General features: G+C 46.5%; 1 protein-coding gene across 4 annotated transcripts; it reads left to right on the top strand.

Moving 5' to 3' along the window:
• The first annotated feature begins 6038 nt into the window (after positions 1-6038).
• Positions 6039-18506, top strand: lcp2a (lymphocyte cytosolic protein 2a). 4 transcript variants are annotated; one of them, XM_085471201.1, is made up of 21 exons: positions 6039-7262; positions 9551-9613; positions 9693-9739; positions 9968-10033; positions 11032-11054; positions 11560-11600; positions 11820-12000; positions 12186-12259; positions 12379-12439; positions 12543-12620; positions 12797-12819; positions 12996-13015; positions 14703-14798; positions 14936-14954; positions 15203-15218; positions 15333-15408; positions 15538-15569; positions 16092-16150; positions 16568-16642; positions 16784-16933; positions 17257-17634. In XM_085471201.1, exons 1-21 carry the CDS (start codon positions 7185-7187, stop codon positions 17308-17310), a joined length of 1332 nt encoding a protein of 443 aa, XP_085327327.1. In that variant the 5' UTR covers positions 6039-7184; the 3' UTR covers positions 17311-17634. The 4 variants fall into 4 exon arrangements, with proteins under 4 accessions (XP_085327327.1, XP_085327325.1, XP_085327324.1 ...); XM_085471199.1 differs by lacking the exon at positions 17257-17634 and adding an exon at positions 17886-18506 and having other exon boundaries at positions 6520-7262; positions 12382-12439; XM_085471198.1 differs by lacking the exon at positions 17257-17634 and adding an exon at positions 17886-18506 and having other exon boundaries at positions 6523-7262.
• Positions 18507-20161: the final 1655 nt, after the last annotated feature.

Here is a 20161-nt window from a genome sequence, read left to right on the forward strand (position 1 = left end):
ATGAGCGGGTGGAGGGAGGTTTGGAGTCTTCTCTCACCCCCGTTCTCTGCGGCCTGCTGGAGCGGGGGGGGCTAGGAGGAGTTGGCCGTCCGACTGCAGTCTGGAGTGTGGGGCCTCCCTGCTGCTGCGGAGTCGGGGCGGTCTGCTCCTCCTAAAGGGTAACACCACCTGGGTCTGGGTGCAGTTCCCCCCTCCAGGGGCAAGGGTACCTAGACCCGGTTTGTAGAGTACGCTTGGGGAGTGTGATCGTGTGTACAGCGTCTCTTTATGTCTGTCTCCACGTTGGTTGAGTGTGGAGTGCATATGAGAGCATGAGGGTGGGAATGGATGTTTGTATCTGTGTGTGCCTGTATGTCTGTGTCTATATGTCAGGTTGGGTGTCAGGCGCCACCTCTCTGGGGACATCTCAGGCCCTCCAAGGTTTGGAGGCCTATCTCCCCCCACCACCACTTCCCCTGCCAGTGGCGGACCCCCTCAGACATCGGTGCGTTGGTGGTTCTTTGTGTCCGGGGATGGGCGTCCAGGTACACACCGGCTCACTCCTTGGCGGCCGCTTATCGGGGCTCGCTCGGGCCACTTCGGAGGTGGGGTGCCCCCGGCCTCTCGGCCTGGGGCTCGGTCACTCAGGCACAGCTGGCTGCCGGCGGAGCTCACGGGCGCGTCACTGCAACTCCCCCTGGCTTCTGCTCCGCGGCTGCTGAGTGAGCCCTCATCTGGGACTCTCCTCAGCTCTTTCCGGGACAGTGGCGCAGCTGCCCCTCTGTTGGTCTTCCTTGGTCTCTTGTGTTCTGGGGGCCTCTGGATGTCTGGAGTTTTGATCTCCTCCATACCTGCTTCATGCCCTGGAGGATGGGGCTGTGGCCCCCCCACACCCTCTAGCAGATCATTACATGAAGGAACCTTTTAAAAACAAGCGCGTCCATGCTCACAGGTGTGCACACGGGTGATCACACCCACAAACTACACCCTTTTTGGCTCCTACCTCAAAGCACACTGTGTTCTGTTGATCTTATGTGCTGCACAATAATGTTTAACATTTAGTATTTACTGTCATATTCCCATATATCATTGTGATGTTGTTTATTCTATTACTCTTGTTCTCTTCTGCTTGTTTTCTTTTTTCTTTCTCAGCAGGTGATCCAGGTGATTGATATATGCATTTTTTTTTTCTCTGCCCGTTCTGTTGGTTTTTGGTTTTTGCCCTTCTCCCCCGTCCCCCCGCTGTTTTTCCCCTCTTTCTTTTCCCCAGTCAAGTCTGTCCCGTATCTAACAAGTGAAAATAAAAAATAAAATAAACAATAAAAGGTGAATCAAATACACCAATAAGGCAAAGCTGGGATGGTCCATTTGGTAAAGTAAATCCGTTGGGCATCTTTCTTTGCCTTTAGACAACAATTCTGATGCAAAAGAGCCAAACGGGACAGGCAAAAAAAAAAAAAACATAATTACTCAGTAATAATCCGATCGCCCTGAGTCACTCACACAGGCCCGATCAGCCAGCAGCTGTTACTGTTTCTCCTCCTCCTCTGAGTTCTGCTGTCCATACACTGATCGCTTATTGTCATTGGTCTAATGCTGCTGGCTCCGCCCCATTCATGTGAACGTGCAGGTTAAACTCTGTGAGCTGAGCTCACCTCGCCTTCATCAGAAACGACTCCTCATCGTACAGGAAGTGCTGCAACCATCCCAACATCCAATCACAGGACAGAGGTTATCCTTTCACCTCTCTCTGTGTGTGTGTGTGTGTGTGTGTGTGTGTGTGTGTGTGTGTGTGTGTGTGTGTGTCAGCAATCAGCCAATAGCATTAATAGAAAGATCACTTGTTTAAAACAGTCGACCTCGATCAGAGTCAGCAGACATGAAGATCGTTCAGAGAAAACCAGCTGCATCCCTGCTGCTCGCTCAGGTGTGCAAACGTTTTTCACACCTGTGGGGTCGGTCAGTCTGACCCAACAGGTGCAGTTACAGGGCTGACACACTAGAGGGCGCCACGCAGAGCTGTGGGTCCGTCAGCCTCCTGCAGATTTGAGCTCTTCTACAATGTTTGTGGAAGTGTGTGAAGAAGATGCAGCAGGAAGCGAGTTTCTCACTTCATCATAAAGAGAGCGCGACCAGAGTGGCTGTAGGTGGAGCAGCTCACCTACTAATAAGAGGGCTGGTGGTTTGATCCCCACCTGCTTTTATTTGACTCGTGTTTCTGACGTGAATCCACAAAACAAACAGATTCCAGATTCCCTCGTACGTCTGCCTCTCTCACCTGAGTCTGCAGCAGAGTCAGTGTGAGGTCAGGTGACCCACGGAGACGACTTCAGGTTACTGAGGAAGCCTTCAGCGCCGCGCTGAGGCTCGTGTCAGCAGCTCGGATCGAGAAGTCGCTGCAGAAACGTACATTTTTACTTCCACATCGTCAAAACTGGAATTAGAGATTGAGTCAGCAGGAGCGCTGAAAGATTTCTGCAGCGCCATCAAAACAGGAATGCCGAGGCCGCTGATCACACAGAATACCGGCCCTCAGTGTAAACTGAAACAGCCACGTCTCCTGTCAAACAGCCATGAGGTCAAAGGTTAAGTTAGTGGGACTGAAGGATCCACGCATTGGACAGAGAAACAGAGGCTCCACCGCGAGTCGGCCGCATGGACTCAGGTGACCTCATGGTGGCCATGTCCACCTCCTGTATACTAACTACGTGTCCACATACTTTTGGTACATTTTTCTTTTTTGTTTTCATCACTCGCTCCGACTGATCGTGACCTCAGTACTGATTATTATTTATTAACCATTAACCGGGTTTAAAATTAAAACCTGAGCTCATTTTCTGGACTGTGGTTTTTCTCAGGTCGCCTGTGTCAGACCTCATGCACCGTTTTCTTTTCTTGGCACTGCGGTTGAAACTGAGTTTGATCAACAGGAAGTAGAACAGGAAGTGTGGTTTGTTTCCTCTCAGTGCTGCTGATTAATGACCAGAACAAAAAGCAGCTGGTTCATGCTCGCTGCAGGCGCCACATCGCACGTACCAACCAAAAACACAACATCTGCAACTAAACATAACATCTGCAACCAAACACAACATCTGCAACTAAACACAACATCTGCAACTAAACACAACATCTGCAACCAAACATAAAACTGCAACCAAACACGACATCTGCAACCAAAAACACGACATCTGCAACTAAACATCTGCAACTAAACATAACATCTGCAACCAAACATAACATCTGCAACCAAAAACACAACATCTGCAACTAAACACAACATCTGCAACCAAAAACACAACATCTGCAACTAAACAACATCTGCAACCAAAAACAACATCTGCAACCAAAAACACAACATCTGCAACCAAAAACACAACATCTGCAACCAAAAACACAACATCTGCAACTAAACACAACATCTGCAACTAAACATAAAACTGCAACCAAACACGACATCTGCAACCAAAAACACGACATCTGCAACCAAAAACACGACATCTGCAACCAAAAACACGACATCTGCAACCAAAAACACGACATCTGCAACCAAAAACACAATATCTGCAACTAAACATAACATCTGCAACTAAACATAACATCTGCAACCAAAAACAACATCTGCAACCAAAAACAACATCTGCAACCAAAAACACGACATCTGCAACCAAAAACACGACATCTGCAACTAAACACAACATCTGCAACCAAAAACACAATATCTGCAACTAAACATAACATCTGCAACCAAAAACAACATCTGCAACCAAAAACAACATCTGCAACCAAAAACAACATCTGCAACCAAAAACACAACATCTGCAACTAAACACAACATCTGCAACCAAACACGACATCTGCAACTAAACACAACATCTGCAACCAAACATAAAACTGCAACCAAACACGACATCTGCAACTAAACACAGCAACATGTGTTTGCAGATGTTGTGTTTTGGTGTTTTTGTTTGTTTGTGACTCATTTGTCATTTTTTAAAAATAAAGTAATTAAACAAACAAATAAACGCTGTTGCTTCCTGAAATGGTCCAATCAGGAGCCAGAAGGCTGTAATGGAGGCGGGGTTTTGTTTTTCACGCTGCAGCGAGCCGTTACCGTCAGCTGCCACCGCCTCGTTTACATGTCTGCTCTCCCATCATGCACCTCTGCCATGGTGCTGCATGCTCCTGAGTCACTGAGCCATGTGACCTCAGGGAAGGAGGAGGTAGCAGACGAGGGGCTTTCCTGAGCTAAACTTAGTGTGAAGAAGTGAAACATGAGCGCATCCATCACTCCATCCTTCTCTCCAGTTTGTATGGAGACACATTAGTGCCAAAGCATCCATGAGTCCAATGATCTGAGTTTAAACGACTCAGGTGAGACTTCAAAGTGGGACGATGTGTTTCTGAGTTTATCGTTTCGTTTAAAACTGACGTTTTAAAACATCATCCGTGTCATCGCAGCGGCTCGCCCTCTGTGTTTGCTCTTTCATATAAAATCAAATGTTGGGCCTGTGATAAATAAGCTCTTATAATAGAATAGAATAGAATAGAATTCAACTTTATTGTCATTGCACATGCACAGGTACAGGGCAACGAAATGCAGTTTGCATCCATCCAGAAGTGCTTTAGTGATATAGATATATTACAATATATATTAGCAATAATATAGATATGTGAGTATATTACAGAAATGGGTCTATTATGGTATGTTATAATGTACACGGTATGAAGTATGTTGTGAATATTCTATAACTATAAGTATGTACAGGCTGTAGTGAGTACAAGCTATGTACAGGATATGAACAGGATATAAATATGAAAAACTATACAGAATATGAAATAAATAACTTTACAGAATCTGGGATATACAGCTATACAGAAATGGGAACTATGCAAGTTGTAAACAGTTGTAGGATTAAAGATTATCGAATGTACAGAATGATTATTTACACAGAGCTATACAGTACTGCAGTTAAGATAAGTGAGGGTGTAGATAGTTTCTACAGAGGCTATATAAAGTGCTAGTGGTTGTGAGTGGTGGTTCACTCCATGTTATTATTGTGTTTGAGGGTACAGTTGTCCATTGTGGGTGTGTGTATGTTCAGTCCATGTGTTAACGTGGGTCAGATGTCAGGAGGCAGAGTTCAGGAGTCTGACAGCTGTGGGGAAGAAGCTGTTCCGGTACCTGGTGGTCTTAGTCCGGAGGCTCCTGTAGCGCCTCCCAGAGGGCAGGAGGGTGAAGAGTCCATGTGATGGGTGACTGGGGTCTTTGATGATTTTCCCAGCCCTTTTCAGACACCGCTTCCTGTAGATGTCTTTTATGGCAGGAAGTGGTGCTCCGGCGATGCGCTGGGCAGTTTTCACGACCCTCTGCAACGCCTTCCGGTCCGAGGCAGAGCAGTTCCCGTACCAGACTGTTATACAGTTGGTCAGGATGCTCTCGATGGTGCAACGATAGAAGTTCACCAGGATGTCTGAGGACAGGTGGTTCTTCCTCAGAGTCCTCAAGAAGAAGAGGCGCTGGTGAGCCTTCTTGACCAGCTTGGAGCAGTTGGTCGTCCAGGTGAGATCCTCGGAGATGTGGACTCCCAGGAACTTGAAGCTGCTCACACGCTCCACAGCCGTCCCCTTAATGTGGATGGGTGGATGTGGGTCAGCATTCCTCCTGTAGTCCACGATGAGCTCCTTGGTCTTCTCGGTGTTAAGCAGCAGGTTGTTTCTGTCGCACCACTCAGCCAGACGATCCACCTCCTCCCTGTGGTTGGCCTCATCGTTGTCACTGATGAGGCCAATCACAGGTCCAACAACGTGGGACAGGTCCGTGTGTCCCCTCTCCTGCGCTGCAGGTTAGCATCGTCCTGCTCAAACATGAAGGCCACACAGAGCTGCAGGCTTTGACCTGAGCCCTGAGAACGAGCCGGACGCTCCCTGCCCTCTTCAGTCTGACGGCGCGGCGTCCTTGATTGGCTGGGATGGACCACCTCCATTGTGGTGGAGCTGTAACCTGCACGTGTGGACGGCACGTCCAGCAGGTTTCAGGGAGTGTTCCTGAGACTCATCTGCTGAAGCTCACGGTCATCGGCCTCGTCCCACAGAGCGTCCTCCAGCTTCTCTGAGAACGCTGATGAACTGTTCACGGTGAGGAACATGATTCATGTTGGTGAAGCTCTGCCTCTCTGAGAACCTCTTTTTATCCTCGATCATGTGACCGAGCTGCTGACAGGTCACATGATCAGCTGGTAAATCTTCCTCCGCTTCTTCAGCACGAGCTTTTCTGAGATGGCTCATTCTCTCACTTTAATCTTTTGTTTTCTGTGTTCGATCACGAATAAAATATGAGCTCCTGTTTTCGTCCCGACTTTTTCAGGTTTGCTCTGAGCGGTGCAGTTCCTCTGACGTCCAGCAGAGGCAGCAGTGAGCCCGTCCCCATAGACCCCCATGTTAAACAGCAGATGTAAACATTTCACAGCCCGATACACAAACTGTTTTGGTAAACAATACTTTTACTTTGAATACTTGGAGTACATTTTTCAGAATGTGCAGAGGTGGCTTGACTGCACAGATGCATGCTGGGTAACGACCCTGGCCTTCGGCACTGATGGAGGCCCTCCGTCGGGCTGACCCGGGGTCGGGGCAGTGCCAGCTGATCCGGGGTTCGTTTGTTCCTCTGTTTGGCATTTCAACAGCGTCGCTGCAGCGAGTGGGTGCAGCTGCAGACGCTGTTCCGCTCTGTGGTCAGACGGGGGGTGGGGGTGATGCTGCCTTCATCCATCCCCCACTTCACTTCCTCTCAGAGAGAGAGAGAGAGAGGAAAGAGAGACGCAGAGAGAGAGACTGAAGGAGTGGAGGAGGAGGAAGCCATTTTGGGCCCGGGTGACATGTCTGCCTGCTCTTTGCTGCCTGCGCTGCCGGACGGACGCTCGCGCAGTTAGACCGCACGACTCGGTTTGGGGAAGTAAAAGCTGAGACGCTCGCAGCTCTTTGCTTTTCTGTCTTTCAGAGACGTCTGAGTCTTCACAGGAAGAGGTGGCGAGGCCCGTTAGTCAGACTGCGGGCTGAAGGAGAACAACGGCGCAGAAACTACGAGCCCGATCACTTCCTCAGAGGACGAGAAGCGAGCTCAAAGATCGCCTCTTTCTCTCAGATGTTAGCGTGCTCTGGGTCTGACAGCAGCCGGGCTGACGTCGTGCCTTTGAGCATCGAGCAGGATGAGTTCGGACCGCGTGCCGTCCAGGTCGGACATGATGGGGTGGAACCCGCAGCAGCTGGCGGACTACCTGAGAAGGGTGAGGCCTCCGTCCGTACTGTTTGTACGTCCTCGTTTTCAGCTCCTCGGGATCCTCCGAGCGGCGGGGTCAGCTGACTCATGCTCAGACGGCGCCGTGAACCAAACCGAACGTTAGTGAGCAGCAGCTCACCTCAGAGGCTCAGGTGAGCTGCTGCACCTGCCCGACACGGAGCTCGATGAGACGTGGTGACCGCAGCTTCGGTGTTTGATGCCCTGTGTTTGAAACATTGGCGTAGCGTGCTGATCAACAACACTTCAGTAAAGCTCTGGCTCGCTGTTAGTGCAGTGACCTCACTGATGATGTCATTCAAAATGCAGAGGTGCAGTTCAGACGGTCAGTCAAACAATGGTAATAATGCAAACTTTCATGCGATCAGACGTGCAGCCAGCTTCATGTGTCAGCCCGATGCTTCTGGTGCTTTGTGCATCTGTAGTTAAAGGCTGGACTGAGTAACTGTCGTCGGCTCTGCCACAGCGTGATTGCGTACAGCTTTCCTGCTGATCGCAGGGATGGTGACATTTTTCTGCAGAAGTTCAAACGCTGTGACGTAACGACTCAGAGAAGTTTAACGAGGAAGTGTTTGTGATGCGTTTGGATAAAAGTCCCCGAGAACAAGGACAAAGGCAGCCGGGTGTCAGTTACACTTCAGAAGCAGCAGCGTTAGCCGTTAGCTGCTCGCGTCTGAAGGCGGCTGCATGAAGAGGAGTGAGATGTGACAAACTGCTGGGTTTCCCCTTCCTGTGCATCTCTTATAATCTAAACAGTTCGTCTTACTTTAACAGACTTTAACATCTGATCACGTCTGATTATTTTTAGGTCACTGAGCAGCAGTTTGATGGTGCAAAGTATCGGAGCAGACAGGTGGAGCAGATGAAAGCTGTACGTCGGCGCAGAGCCGCAGGAAGTGTCGTTATTTTCCATTTGGGGTTTGATGGGGTTATTTAAGGCCTACGGTGTTTCAGCATGCGTGCTCGGAGGCAAGAATAGCAACATGTGGGAGATAATAACTGTAACTTGTTACAGACGCGGCCAAACATTCAAATCATGGGGTGAACTTCTGTAGAAGAAATCCCTGTGGGCTTATTTTCACTCTGAATGTCTCCTCACTGATCTCTGCACAACAAGCCTGCGGGACGTTCGCTCAGCGGAGACGCTTCAGTCCCGTGCAGATCGTCCACCCCAGCATCCTCCTCTGTCACACGCTGTTCATGTCCTCCTTCGCTACATCCATGAACCTCCTCTGAGCTTCTTCCAAACCACCTCAGCCTCTCTGACTCTGATGCACTCGTCCCATATCTCCATCTTCCACCTACTCCACCCTATCTGCACTCTGTGCTTCATCAGCATAAAAGACTGGCTCTATCAGCGCGACACAAAGTTTCCGAGCGATTCTTTTATAGCGTCTGATGTCAGAGGCTTTTAATGATTGGTGGATGCAACCCACAGACTCCTTTACCACTCAGGCTGCATCGTGTTCATTTATCAAATCTGTTCAAACGTGGGCTCGTTCTGCACCAAGAAGAAGAATCGTCATGACAACACGAAACGTGGAAAAGAGGCCGATGCCTGTTTGTGTCGAACCTCAGACCAGCTCTGTGAGCTCATCTCACTGATGCTGACGAGTCGCTCGTGCTTGGCTATGTTTTGAGAATCAGCAGGAAATCTGAGGAAGTCTGTGTGGGACAAAATGACGCTAACGCTTCAGTCCCGTCCATAAGCAGTTACAGCTGAAAGTCTGGAGCGAGGCGGTGTGGCCAGCAACTGTGACATCAGAAACCGATTCTTATCTTTGCTTTGCGTCACTGCGTGTGTGTGAAATGCACTATACACAGGTACACACACACACAGGTCTTTATCACCAGCTTCCACATTTATTTATAGTTTTCCCAGGTTATGATATGAACACAGTCTGACAGCTGCCGGTCCCAGCTGATTTCCCCCCCTGCTCCTCTCCGTCTCACTATAAAAAGGGAAGGAAACCATTATCAGTCCAAATCGCCATCAGCTGTTCTCACCGGCATCTCCAGCACCGCCGCGTTGAGCCCACTGCACCACTCCTCCCCTGCAGCCGTGCCCGGGACCACACCTCCGCCACAGTGTGTTAGTTTAGATGTTTCACATTCGCAGAATCGTCTGCGGAGAACATCACGTCCATACGTGAGGAAGAATCGGTATTTCCTGGAAGACAGAAAAGAATCGAATAAGAAACAGTGATAATAAAACAATAATAATCAATAGATGTGTTCATATTTGAATGATATGTCCCTGTGACGTCCCTGTTGCAGATGAATCTGTCCGGCTGTGACAAAGTCGTGCTGAAGCACTCCATCTCTGGTTCCAGATTTGTGGTGAGTTCAACTCAAGAAAATAAAACTGGAAAAGGAAAGAAGGGTGTAGGGAAGGATGTGACCCTGTTTGTTTTTGCAGAATCTGAGCGACAACGACCTCCAGAAATTCCCTAAACTTCATACTCCGTGAGTACTGCCCCCTGCTGCTGCGCTGTGGTACTGCAGTCGGCCTGGGCCACAGCTTTGATTGAGAGACATTTTACTGGATCAGTACTGTTAACAGAAAGTCTTCACTTGTAACCAAAGCTGGTGTTTGATGTTAGATGTGCTGATTATGTGGTATAGTCTGAACGCTGAGGGAGACCCAGGCGAGGGTTAACCACACTGTGACGTCATGTATCCATGTCTCTGCAGGATGATCTCCAAACTCAACAGTGAAATCAACAAGAAGGAGAAGAGGGGAGGCTTCTTTATTAAAAAGTACGTTCATGTTCTGCTTATAACAACAGCCTGTGCTTTAATCGTGGCAATGAAACGACAGTCTGGTAACCACTGGTGTCTCCTATACATCTGTTCAAGCACAAAGTCCAGATAGGGCCAGAATACTGTTGGACTGTGTTCATAGAAGAACCTGTATCTTATTCTGAAAGGCTCGCTCATGGAGCACGCCAGCAGACAGTGAAGGTTGATTCACACAAACCGTTTTCTGAGAAACGCATCACCTCATGTTAATCGCAAAATTCATGTTGCGTTGCTAAGCAATGGCTAGCTGGCTAACGTTAGCTTATTTGCTTGCTAGCTTTATTGCTGGTAAAACACTGTCTGAATTAGTGACTGACCGACCTGTCAAACTACTTTAGCAGCTAAAATGATCGTAACGTTAAATAAGGGTCGATTTTAGCATCACATGTCTGAACAAACAACCACCTGAAACGCCTCCGGGCACTGATTTGTTGTTAATGATTTCAAAGATTTATCAAGACTTTGCTGAGTACATGAAACTGATGCAGACTCTGAGCAGCACGCTGACGTTAGCTCGCTGGTTGCTGTTATAATGTGGTTTGTGTGAAATTGTTTGCTGAATGGTGCGAGCCAACATTTCATGCTAGCTGTCGTCTGTCTTAGAGGCACACGCTGTACTGGGAGCTCTGTCACGGCCAGCTTATTTATACGAATAACAACATACAGACTCACGTTTCTTTATATTAGAGTTTATCTCTAAGTGAAGTCTAAAAGGGAAAGTTGACTTCTGTTGTTGCTTAAAGACTGTTTTTCTGGATGTTTGCTTGATAAAACTTAAATTAGCATCAGAAGAAGGTGCTAAAACTTTTACAGTTGATTCATAAAAGAGCTTTGTTCGTGTTTCCTGCACACTGTTTTTTGTCTTTGTGGTTATTTTACATCTATTTAAAAACATCACCTGAGCAGTGCTGAGGTTTGACTCAGCTCTGACTTTCTCACACCTTTTTTTCTCACAGGACGTCCAAATATCAAGAACCAGGTAAGAATTTATTAATGTTTAATGTTTCTACACAGAGCCATGGATGGTTTGAATAATCGTCGCATGTATTAGTTGTTTCAGAATAAAATCCTTTGTAATGTGGTGGAATTTTCAGTGTAGTTTCCATCAGACTGCGTTCACCTCCGTCACACCAGATCAGAGTTCCTGATATGTGAAACTTAAACATAACGTTGGGTGTGCTGCCGTTTTACGGGGACTTTCCAATCGAACAGAAGCAGGAAGTGTTTGTGATGAAGTGTAAATATTTTATTTTGACAAAGCTGGAATAAAAATTCACAGGAAATAGAAACAACAATAAAAACAGGTTAGCATTATCACATAGTTTCGCGATGATGAGTAAGGATCTGTAATAGATATTTACCTAATTGCAGTATTATTACGAAGTCTGAAAGCTCGTCGTGTCGTCAGTGATTTGAGTCTCTGTGATTATTTCTTCGTCACATCTGGAAACACAGATGTTAACCTGCTGCTTTCTCCTCTGCAGAAATCAACTCTGAGCCTCAGGGATGGGGCGAAGACGAGTTTGTGAGTTTATCGATTTATTTACTGAATAAAAACAAAATTCATGATGTCGCAAACACCATAAAATACACATGAGAGCGATGACAGAGGTGACATTAGATAGAACACATAAATAATAATTACACAAAGATGATTCATTATTGTACACATTTACATTTTAAAGGATATACATGTGTTAGACGTCCACCCAACACAAGCTTCTCTCTGCGTTTCCTCGGTCAGGACGATGAATTTGACGATGACTACGAGAGTCCGTACAGCGACGATGACGGCAGCGGGGGAGACTACGAGTCCCCAAACGATGACCAGGACGCGGGTAACGATTACGAGCCGCCTCCTTCTGAACCCGCAGAGGACCACAAGCTGTGCCCCCCCCGGCCCATCGGGGACGGGGATTACATTGGTACCCTCATTAGTTCACACACGCCAGAAAATATTACCATCGAATCATCATTTGGGTCATTTCTGACTCCAGACGCAGTCGAGTTTGTTTCAGTGTTTGTAACAGAGATGAAAATAACGACCAAACACGCTTTATAAATGTGTGTGTGTGTGTGTGTGTGTGTGTGTGTGTGTGTGTGTGTATAGACAACCATGTGTCCCGAGGTCAGCCCCCCGCTGTGTCTCCCCGCCCCCCCGTCTCTACGCCACCATCTCGGATGGTGAGTCAAGCTTATCGTAGTACCGAGTGTCTCCACAGAGGGCGCCACACATACTTTAGAATAGTTTGTTAAGTATTTGCTAAGTGTGTCTGTGTGTGTTTGCGTGTGTGTTATCAAAGCAGCCCATGGACGCTCGCAGAGACCCCTCCCCTCATTGTGGTCCACGACCTCCTGGAAAGCGTGAGTAACTTCCTGCAAACACGCTGATCACATGACATCTTCTCAGGTCATGTGATTCCTCTGGGCTCCTTGTTAAAGCTGCTCTTCATGTGTTTGTGTTCAGTGCCTCCTGAGCCACCGCAGGTCTTTCGTCACATCAAACCAGGCAGAGGTCCAGGATCCAACTCGTCCCCCATCAGAGGTAAATGACCTCACCTGATCTCGGCCCGCTGACTCACCTGTGCAGGCCGACAGGGCTGGAGGAAATCCCTCCCACGGTGGCCTGTCCCACCGAAACATAAAGAAAAACAAACAACACGACTGAACTTTATGTTTGGAATCAAACTGTGAATGACGTTTGTTTTATCATCGTCACAGGACCGAACAACACGCGCGACAAGGTGAGTTTACAAAACACTTTGTACACATGACAAACCAGAAAAACAACACACGGATGAAGAGTTAGACCCGAGCAGCTCCACACGTCGCACGCTAACGTCGCACGCTAACTCTGATCTAATGTTTCACTATGTTCATATTCAAACATTTACTCTCATTCATTTTCTGCTTATTGCAGCCGGGCGGACAACCTTGGAGGTGTGTACACACACACACAGACACACACACACACACAGACACACACACACACACAGACACACAGACACACACAGACACAGACACACACACACACACACAGACACACACAGACACACACACAGACACACACACAGACACACACACACACAGACACACACACAGACACACACAGACACACACACACACACACAGACACACACACACACACACACACACACACACAGACACACACACACACACAGACACACACACACACAGACACAGACACACACACACAGACACACAGACACACACAGACACACACACACACAGACACAGACACACACACACACACACACACACACACACACAGACACACACACACACACAGACACACACAGACACACACACACACAGACACACACACACACACACAGACACACACAGACACACACACACACACACAGACACACACACACACAGACACACTCTTCTACGTTCAGTTTTCAGTAATTCTTTAATCTTTTCATAGATTGTAAATAAGCAGATTTATACTTTTAACGTCTTTTACGAAGAATAAACATGCGTAGCTCCTGTCCTATGCTAAGGTAATAAGACAGTAAGTGTATACATCTGTGTACACTGACTACAGCGCCGTGTGAGGATTTCCATCTCGGCGCCCCAACTCAGGGTTAGCTTCATCCTCTGTGGCAGCTCTGCCGTGGGGTGTACCACAGGGATCTATTATTGGACCACTCCTGTTTTCATTGTATCTCCTGCTACTGGGTGCGATCTTCTGAAAACACAACATTTCATCTATACGCGGACGACTGGCAGCTTTGTCGTCTCTGTGGGTCTGCTGCCTGATTGTCTCAGTCGTGTTAAGTCACGGAGGCTCTAAATGTTTACATTTTAATGAACGTAAAATGAATTTTATCCAGTCCCAGTCGTTCCTCAACTCTCACCCCAACCAATCACAGCAGATGGCCCCGCCCCTCCCTGAGCCTGGTTCTGCCAGAGGTTTCTTCCTGTTAAAAGGGAGTTTTTCCTTCCCACTGTTGCCAAAGTGCTGCTCATAGGGGGTCATATGATTGTTGGGCTTTTCTCTGTTTGTATTATTGTAGGATCTACTGTGCAATATAAAGCGCCTTGAGGCGACTGTTGTGATTGGGCGCTATATAAATAAAGTTAAATTGAATTCCTCTGGTACCCCAGATGTTGACTCTGCTGCACTGACCCTGAAGAGCTCAGTTACTAATCTTGGGGTAAAAATCGACTCTGCGCTTAGTTTTGATGGCAGTGATGAAATCTTGATTCTATCACCTCAGACGTTTGTGGAGGGTGGAGCCTTTTCTCTCCAGGCTTTTGTAACCTGCCAGGTCTCTCTGTCACGCCCACAGCTGGTTTTAACTGGTAAAAGAACATCTGAGCACCTCCTTACACTGGCTTCAAATTCAATTTAAAATCCTTTTACTGGGTTTTAAATCCTTAAACGCTCTGCTCCTGTATATTTACCCCCCCTCGTTCACGCCGGTCAGCTGTTGCCGCTACATCACAGCTGAAATTGAAGCTTTGGATCTTCCTCTTCACATCAGGCAGTCTACCTCAGTGCTGGTCTTTATTCGCTGACTTGTTATTTATTGTTATTGTGTTTGTTACTGTCATGTTTGTGCTGTGTAAATAAATGTTGGTGTGTTGGTGCACGCAGGCCACCGCAGGAGGATCCGCCCACCTTTACCAAACCACCTCTGCCCTCCACCAACATCAACAGGAGCAACTCCTCCGCCCACCTCTCACCCAGCAGGTATCACCTGAAGATAAACGATTCACTTTGATGTTTACAGTTTATTTAATTCAACGTTTATTTGTAGCAAAATATTTTTATTTAACAGCTGAAGGACGATGTTTGAAAAATAGTCACGTTTGGTTTGTTTGTTTCAGCAGGACGGAGAGGAGACCGGTACGACACACACACACACACACACACACACACACACACACACACACACACACACACACACACAGACGTAAATATAGTTTATTTATTTACTGTCACCAGGTTTAATATCTCTGGTTAAACAAATGAACATTTTAAATCGTGTTTCTCTGAGTTAGATGAAGACATATGTTTGTATTCATGTCCTCGTCTGAGGTTTGTAACATTGGGAAATAAAAGTTAAATTCTTGTGTTTTTCTTTTTTTCCTCAGCAGCTGCCAGACGAAGGTGAGGTTTATTCATTTTTTCCAGATTTACTTCCTAAATAAAAAAAACATTAAACTTTGTTACTTGTTTAAAACGTGTGTGTTTAAATCTGTTCTCGCTGTTTTTCCCCTTCAGTGTCAAACAGCAACACTTTCCCCCTTAGCAAGCCTCCCCGGCCCGGACCCCCGGGCCCTCCCACTGGAGACAAAATGTGAGTGACCGTTAGACCATAAGATTTCTGTTTGTGGTGGTTTACAAAAACACAAACCTTTACAAGTTTAATTTTAAGTGAAAAATAGAGAATATTTCATGGTAAACTTATTTTTATTGTTTTTAACAGGACTGGATCGCTGCCACACAAACTGCAACCTCGTAAGAAGAAAATTCGTTTGACATTTTGTGAAATACACTTTTTCTCAGAGTGTAAATACATCTGTCCTTTCACAATAAAACTCCAGAAATCGATTTGAAACCAGTGAAAAGGTTTAAAATGCCTCTGTGAGCGTGCTCAGTTTGTCCAGCAGACCAGAGATGAAACAGCTTTAATGATTCATACATTAGAATAAACAGATTTATGAATAACAGCACAAATTTATACAAAATGATTTCTTAAAAGTTAAATCAACATGGAACTGCACTGATGTCCAGCAGGGGGCGACTGCTCTTTTAAATAAAATATTTGACTATGGCTCCATCAGAGTCACAGTTGAAACACACAGTGGGTGAAAAGGTCATGTGAGGTTAGCTGTGGGTTGGTTTGGGCCGTGGTTTGGTTGAGTCCTCAGGACATAGAATAGAATAGAGTAGAATAGCCCTTTATTGTCTTTGCACATAGACATGATAAATGAATGTAAAGTGATGGTAGTGTGATTGTGTGTTTTTGTGGTGTTGCAGCGATGCCGTCGGGCAGACAGTCAGTTCGTCCTCCTCCATCTGCAGCAGGATACACACAGGTAACACTAAAATACACACGCGCTTGTCTTTGTGACACGTGGGCACCGTGGGTCACATAAACATTATGAGGTCCATACTGATCAGAACCTTTTAAAGAGGAGCAGCATGAGTTACTGACCCACGGTCAGTACTGCACACAGAGGAAGTGTTTCACAATAAAAGCTTCATCAAGAAATGACGGTTTCTATCAGACAGTTTTTAATTTAAAATACAGGAAACGGCACAGATGTTTTTGTTTGTATTTGATTTAATATATGTACTTTTAACGACAACAACAACAATAATAATAATTACAACAATGTTCTGGGTGATGTTCTTCAGTGTGAACAGCAGGTGGTGCTGTTTCCTTTGTCTTTGCTGAAACACACACAGAGCTCGTCATCAGAGGGTTTATTACTGTGCGTGTCTGTGTGCAGGAGCTGGACCCTCGCTGGTATGTGGGTAAAGTGACCCGAGGTCAGGCTGAAGGATGTCTGAAACGAGTCCGCAAGGTACCAGGAACAGAGCGTCATAATAAAAGTTTCTGTTATTCAGGCTTCAAACTTGTTTATCAGGACTCAGTGGAGCAGCAGTCACATACCCAGCATGCTAACACTGTGGTCTAAACATTTTAAATCCTGTGTCTCATCTAGGATGGGGCGTACCTGGTGAGGGACAGCACCCGGCAGCAGGCGAACCAGCCCTTCACCCTGATGGTCTACTACCAGGACAAAGTCTACAACATCCAGATCAGGCAGCAGAACCAGCAGTTCGTGCTGGGAACCGGACTCAAAGTCCAGGAGGTAAAATCCTGGATTCTTCAGTCATACAGCCAACATGTCTGTTTACTTCAGGCTTTCTTATTCACGTTTGCAGCAGATTTCAGTGTTCAGGGCACTTTAATCAGCTACAGAGGTTTTCCACATGATGTCATGTGCAGCTCACTCAAGAGCTGTCCGCCATATTGGACCTGACAAGGAGTTTTGATCACGTCCAATCACTACATACGTGAAATCATCACTACTTTTTGTCCCATCACAACAGATACAAGCATCAGATAAACTGTGTGACTGCATCTGTTTCAACTTTTTTATAGTTTCCTTTTCTGTCTCATCATCTTCATCAGCCTCCTCCAGGACCACCCTCCTCCTCCTCACCTGAACTTAGGCTTCTGACATGACAAATCAATCTTGTCTGTTATCACAGTGTAGACATGCGACCCTCCGTCTCTGGACAGCTGACAAGAGACGACTAAACAACATCATAACGTTACAAGCTAACATCACGGCAGCTAACATTACACTAAAGCTTAAACTGTGGCGAAGCTTACATGTGCTAACAGTAGCTAAGAGTAGCTAGCAGCAGCACCTACGGGCAGAGACACACAATGCTCGGACACAAGTCACTACATGTTGTTCTCTGTGTGATTGTGTATGTGACAATATAAGTGCACAGAGACGTGTTAACCTGAAAATGTAATAAAGATCAGGGAAATACCTGAAAGTGACCGTATCCAGTGACTCCAGGTCCAGTTGCTGTGTTTCTTGTAAACACTGAGAAGCATCCAGACTTTTGTTGGCCTTCATAACTCGTCCAGTACAATTTGAGGGGTTGTTGATATAAATGCTGTGATGTCAGAGCGAATACCAAGGTTACCTAACAACATCAGTAAAGTTCCACCTTCAGCGTTCACCTGTAATAACTGTGTTTGACCTGTAGGGGGAGGTGTAATCTAACTGTGTCTTGTATGTCCAGTCCTTCCCGTCAGTCAGTGACATCATCAGCCATTATTCCCAGTCTCCTCTGCTGCTCATCGATGCCAAAAACCGGAGCGCCAGCCAGCAGAACCAGTGCATGCTCTCAGACCCGGCAGGATACTACATGGGTGGCCAGAACTGGTCCTGACCGGACTGAACCGGATCAAACTTGGATCGAAGCGGCACGGCTGAATTTTGCAGCAGAGGGAAACGGTTAGATTTACGATGAATGTTCAAACGCCACTAGCGGCTGTGCTAAACGTCTTCCTGTTTCCAGGAAGGCGTGCTGTGTGGCGCCAGAGGAAAATGTTGGATTTTTGCACATGTTGCTTCAGTTGTTTGTTTGCCTTTTTGTGTTCCTCAGTTTTTACGGGTTTGTGACAAAAAAATGTCCCTTTGAATCTTAAGAAGAGTTCTTAAAAGTTTTAGCTTGTCTTTGGGATTTCTGTCAACACTCGATGACGCTGGGCCAAATCTACAGCGTTCACTTAAAATACTTTCAAACTAAGCCGACTGTTTCTGTCAGAGTTTCCTGTACGTCCTCACCTCCACGTAACCTGTGCTTCACTGTTCACCTGTCTGTCCCAGCTGTCCTCAATAAAACCATCATGTGATGTCATTCGTGTCTGGATTTCTTTAACAAAGCACAAAAACCTTCATCTTTATATTTTTCCGCCTTCTGTATCACCTGATGGTAAAAGACGGAAGCAGCCAATGCTGACGTGCCTTAAACCTGCATTCTTTGTAATGTCCAGCAGGGGGCGACTGTACAAACGTCTGGCCTCTTCTTCAGAGCTGCTTTAATTCTTCATGATTCAGACTCAACACGCTGCAGGAAACATTCATCAGGGCTTTGCTCTATTTAGACATGACATCATCAAGACATCATCACAGCTGCTGCAGATGTGTGGGCTGCATCATGATGACACACCAGCCTGAGACGATCTGAGCTCCCTCTGTGCACTGCGTGCTGGTCTGCAGACCCCGGTGCAGAAGAGCAGCTCTGTGTTCGCAGCTCAAACGTGACGTCGTCGCAGGACCTGGACCCGCGGCGCAGGACGGTGCAGCAGAAATGGAGGAAGAGAAAACATACTCAGTCGTCTGTTCATGTAAATCATTATTTTTAAATTAACGACACACACACAGTATCAAAGCTGTGTGAAGAGTGTGTTCAGACGCAGAGGGTACGAGGAGGGGCGGGTCTGACAGGTTATAAGCCAATGAACACACTGCAGGTAATCATTAGAATGATTTATTGGCCCAAACTGAGCCGACACACACATCATGCCCATATCGTGGTCTAAACCAATCAGAGATAGTCAGGGGCGGGACCTCTCTATTGCCCAAGGTAAGATGTTCAGATATTGGCTGTATCCCAATCCAGGGTCTGCAGCCTGAAAGGCCGCATTTTAATTACGTAACTGCGACAGACGAAGGCTGTCCCAATTCAAAGGCTGCTCGAAATGCGGCCCTCAAATGCGTCCTTCATTTCCCTGAATTTTAAGGACGTGGTGGTGTAGACTTCGTGGCCCAACATATCCCAGAATATTGGGAAAAAAACGGCGGATGAGGGGCGCCCGAAGAGTAAACTTTAAGTACTGAATATGATGTCACTTATTGATGTGCAAATGTTTAATAACGAAGAACATTAAACATTACTGTTGGCCACATGTCGGCAAAGTCATGTGACATTAGTGGCGTTTGTACTAACTTGGTTTTAAAACCTTTACTTCAAAATATTCGCCGTTCAATAGCTGAGCTTAATCACAGAATGATCAAAGCTCATGTAGAAACAAAGAAATGAACAAAAGATTTTCCCCTTCATCTCTGTCAAACACAGCTGTATGACACGTTTCCAGCTGTTAGTATCATGGTTGCTAGGCAACCTGGGCAGCGTGACGGAGGCTAGACCGCCCATTTCACAAGCCTCGCACTTCCGGCCTTAGCGGTCTTTGAGTACGCGGCCCATGAGGATCGTTGAGGCTGCAGACCCTGAATTGGGATACAGCCTTTGAGATGTTCAGTTTGAAGCCTTTGAGGCATTTTTAATTTAGACTTTCTTTTTATTTCATATGTCTTGAGATATTTTAAGTTTAAATTTCAGCTCAGTGAAACACTTTAAGCACAAGAACCTTTTCAGTAACGTGTTTTTTGGACTATAAGGTGCAATTAAAATCCTTTCATTTCCTCAAAAGTGCGCCCTATGTATGAATTCTGGTTGTGTTTACTGACCTCGAACTGATTTGATGTGCTACACGGCGCTCAAAGCAGTTA

This window comes from Copadichromis virginalis, linkage group LG10 (assembly GCF_057382275.1).
Source record: "Copadichromis virginalis isolate Kocher_CV1m ecotype Utaka linkage group LG10, C_Virginalis_male_GT1.1, whole genome shotgun sequence".
Classification (NCBI taxonomy): domain Eukaryota; kingdom Metazoa; phylum Chordata; class Actinopteri; order Cichliformes; family Cichlidae; genus Copadichromis; species Copadichromis virginalis.

Coding starts and splice junctions, on each gene's coding strand:
- lcp2a (XM_085471198.1), top strand. CDS start 7,185: ATGAGTTCGGACCGCGTGCCGTCCAGGTCGGACATGATGGGGTGGAAC. Junction 9,614..9,692: donor TCTCTGGTTCCAGATTTGTG/GTGAGTTCAACT, acceptor TTGTTTTTGCAG/AATCTGAGCGACAACGACCT. Junction 15,570..16,091: donor GCCACACAAACTGCAACCTC/GTAAGAAGAAAA, acceptor GTGGTGTTGCAG/CGATGCCGTCGGGCAGACAG.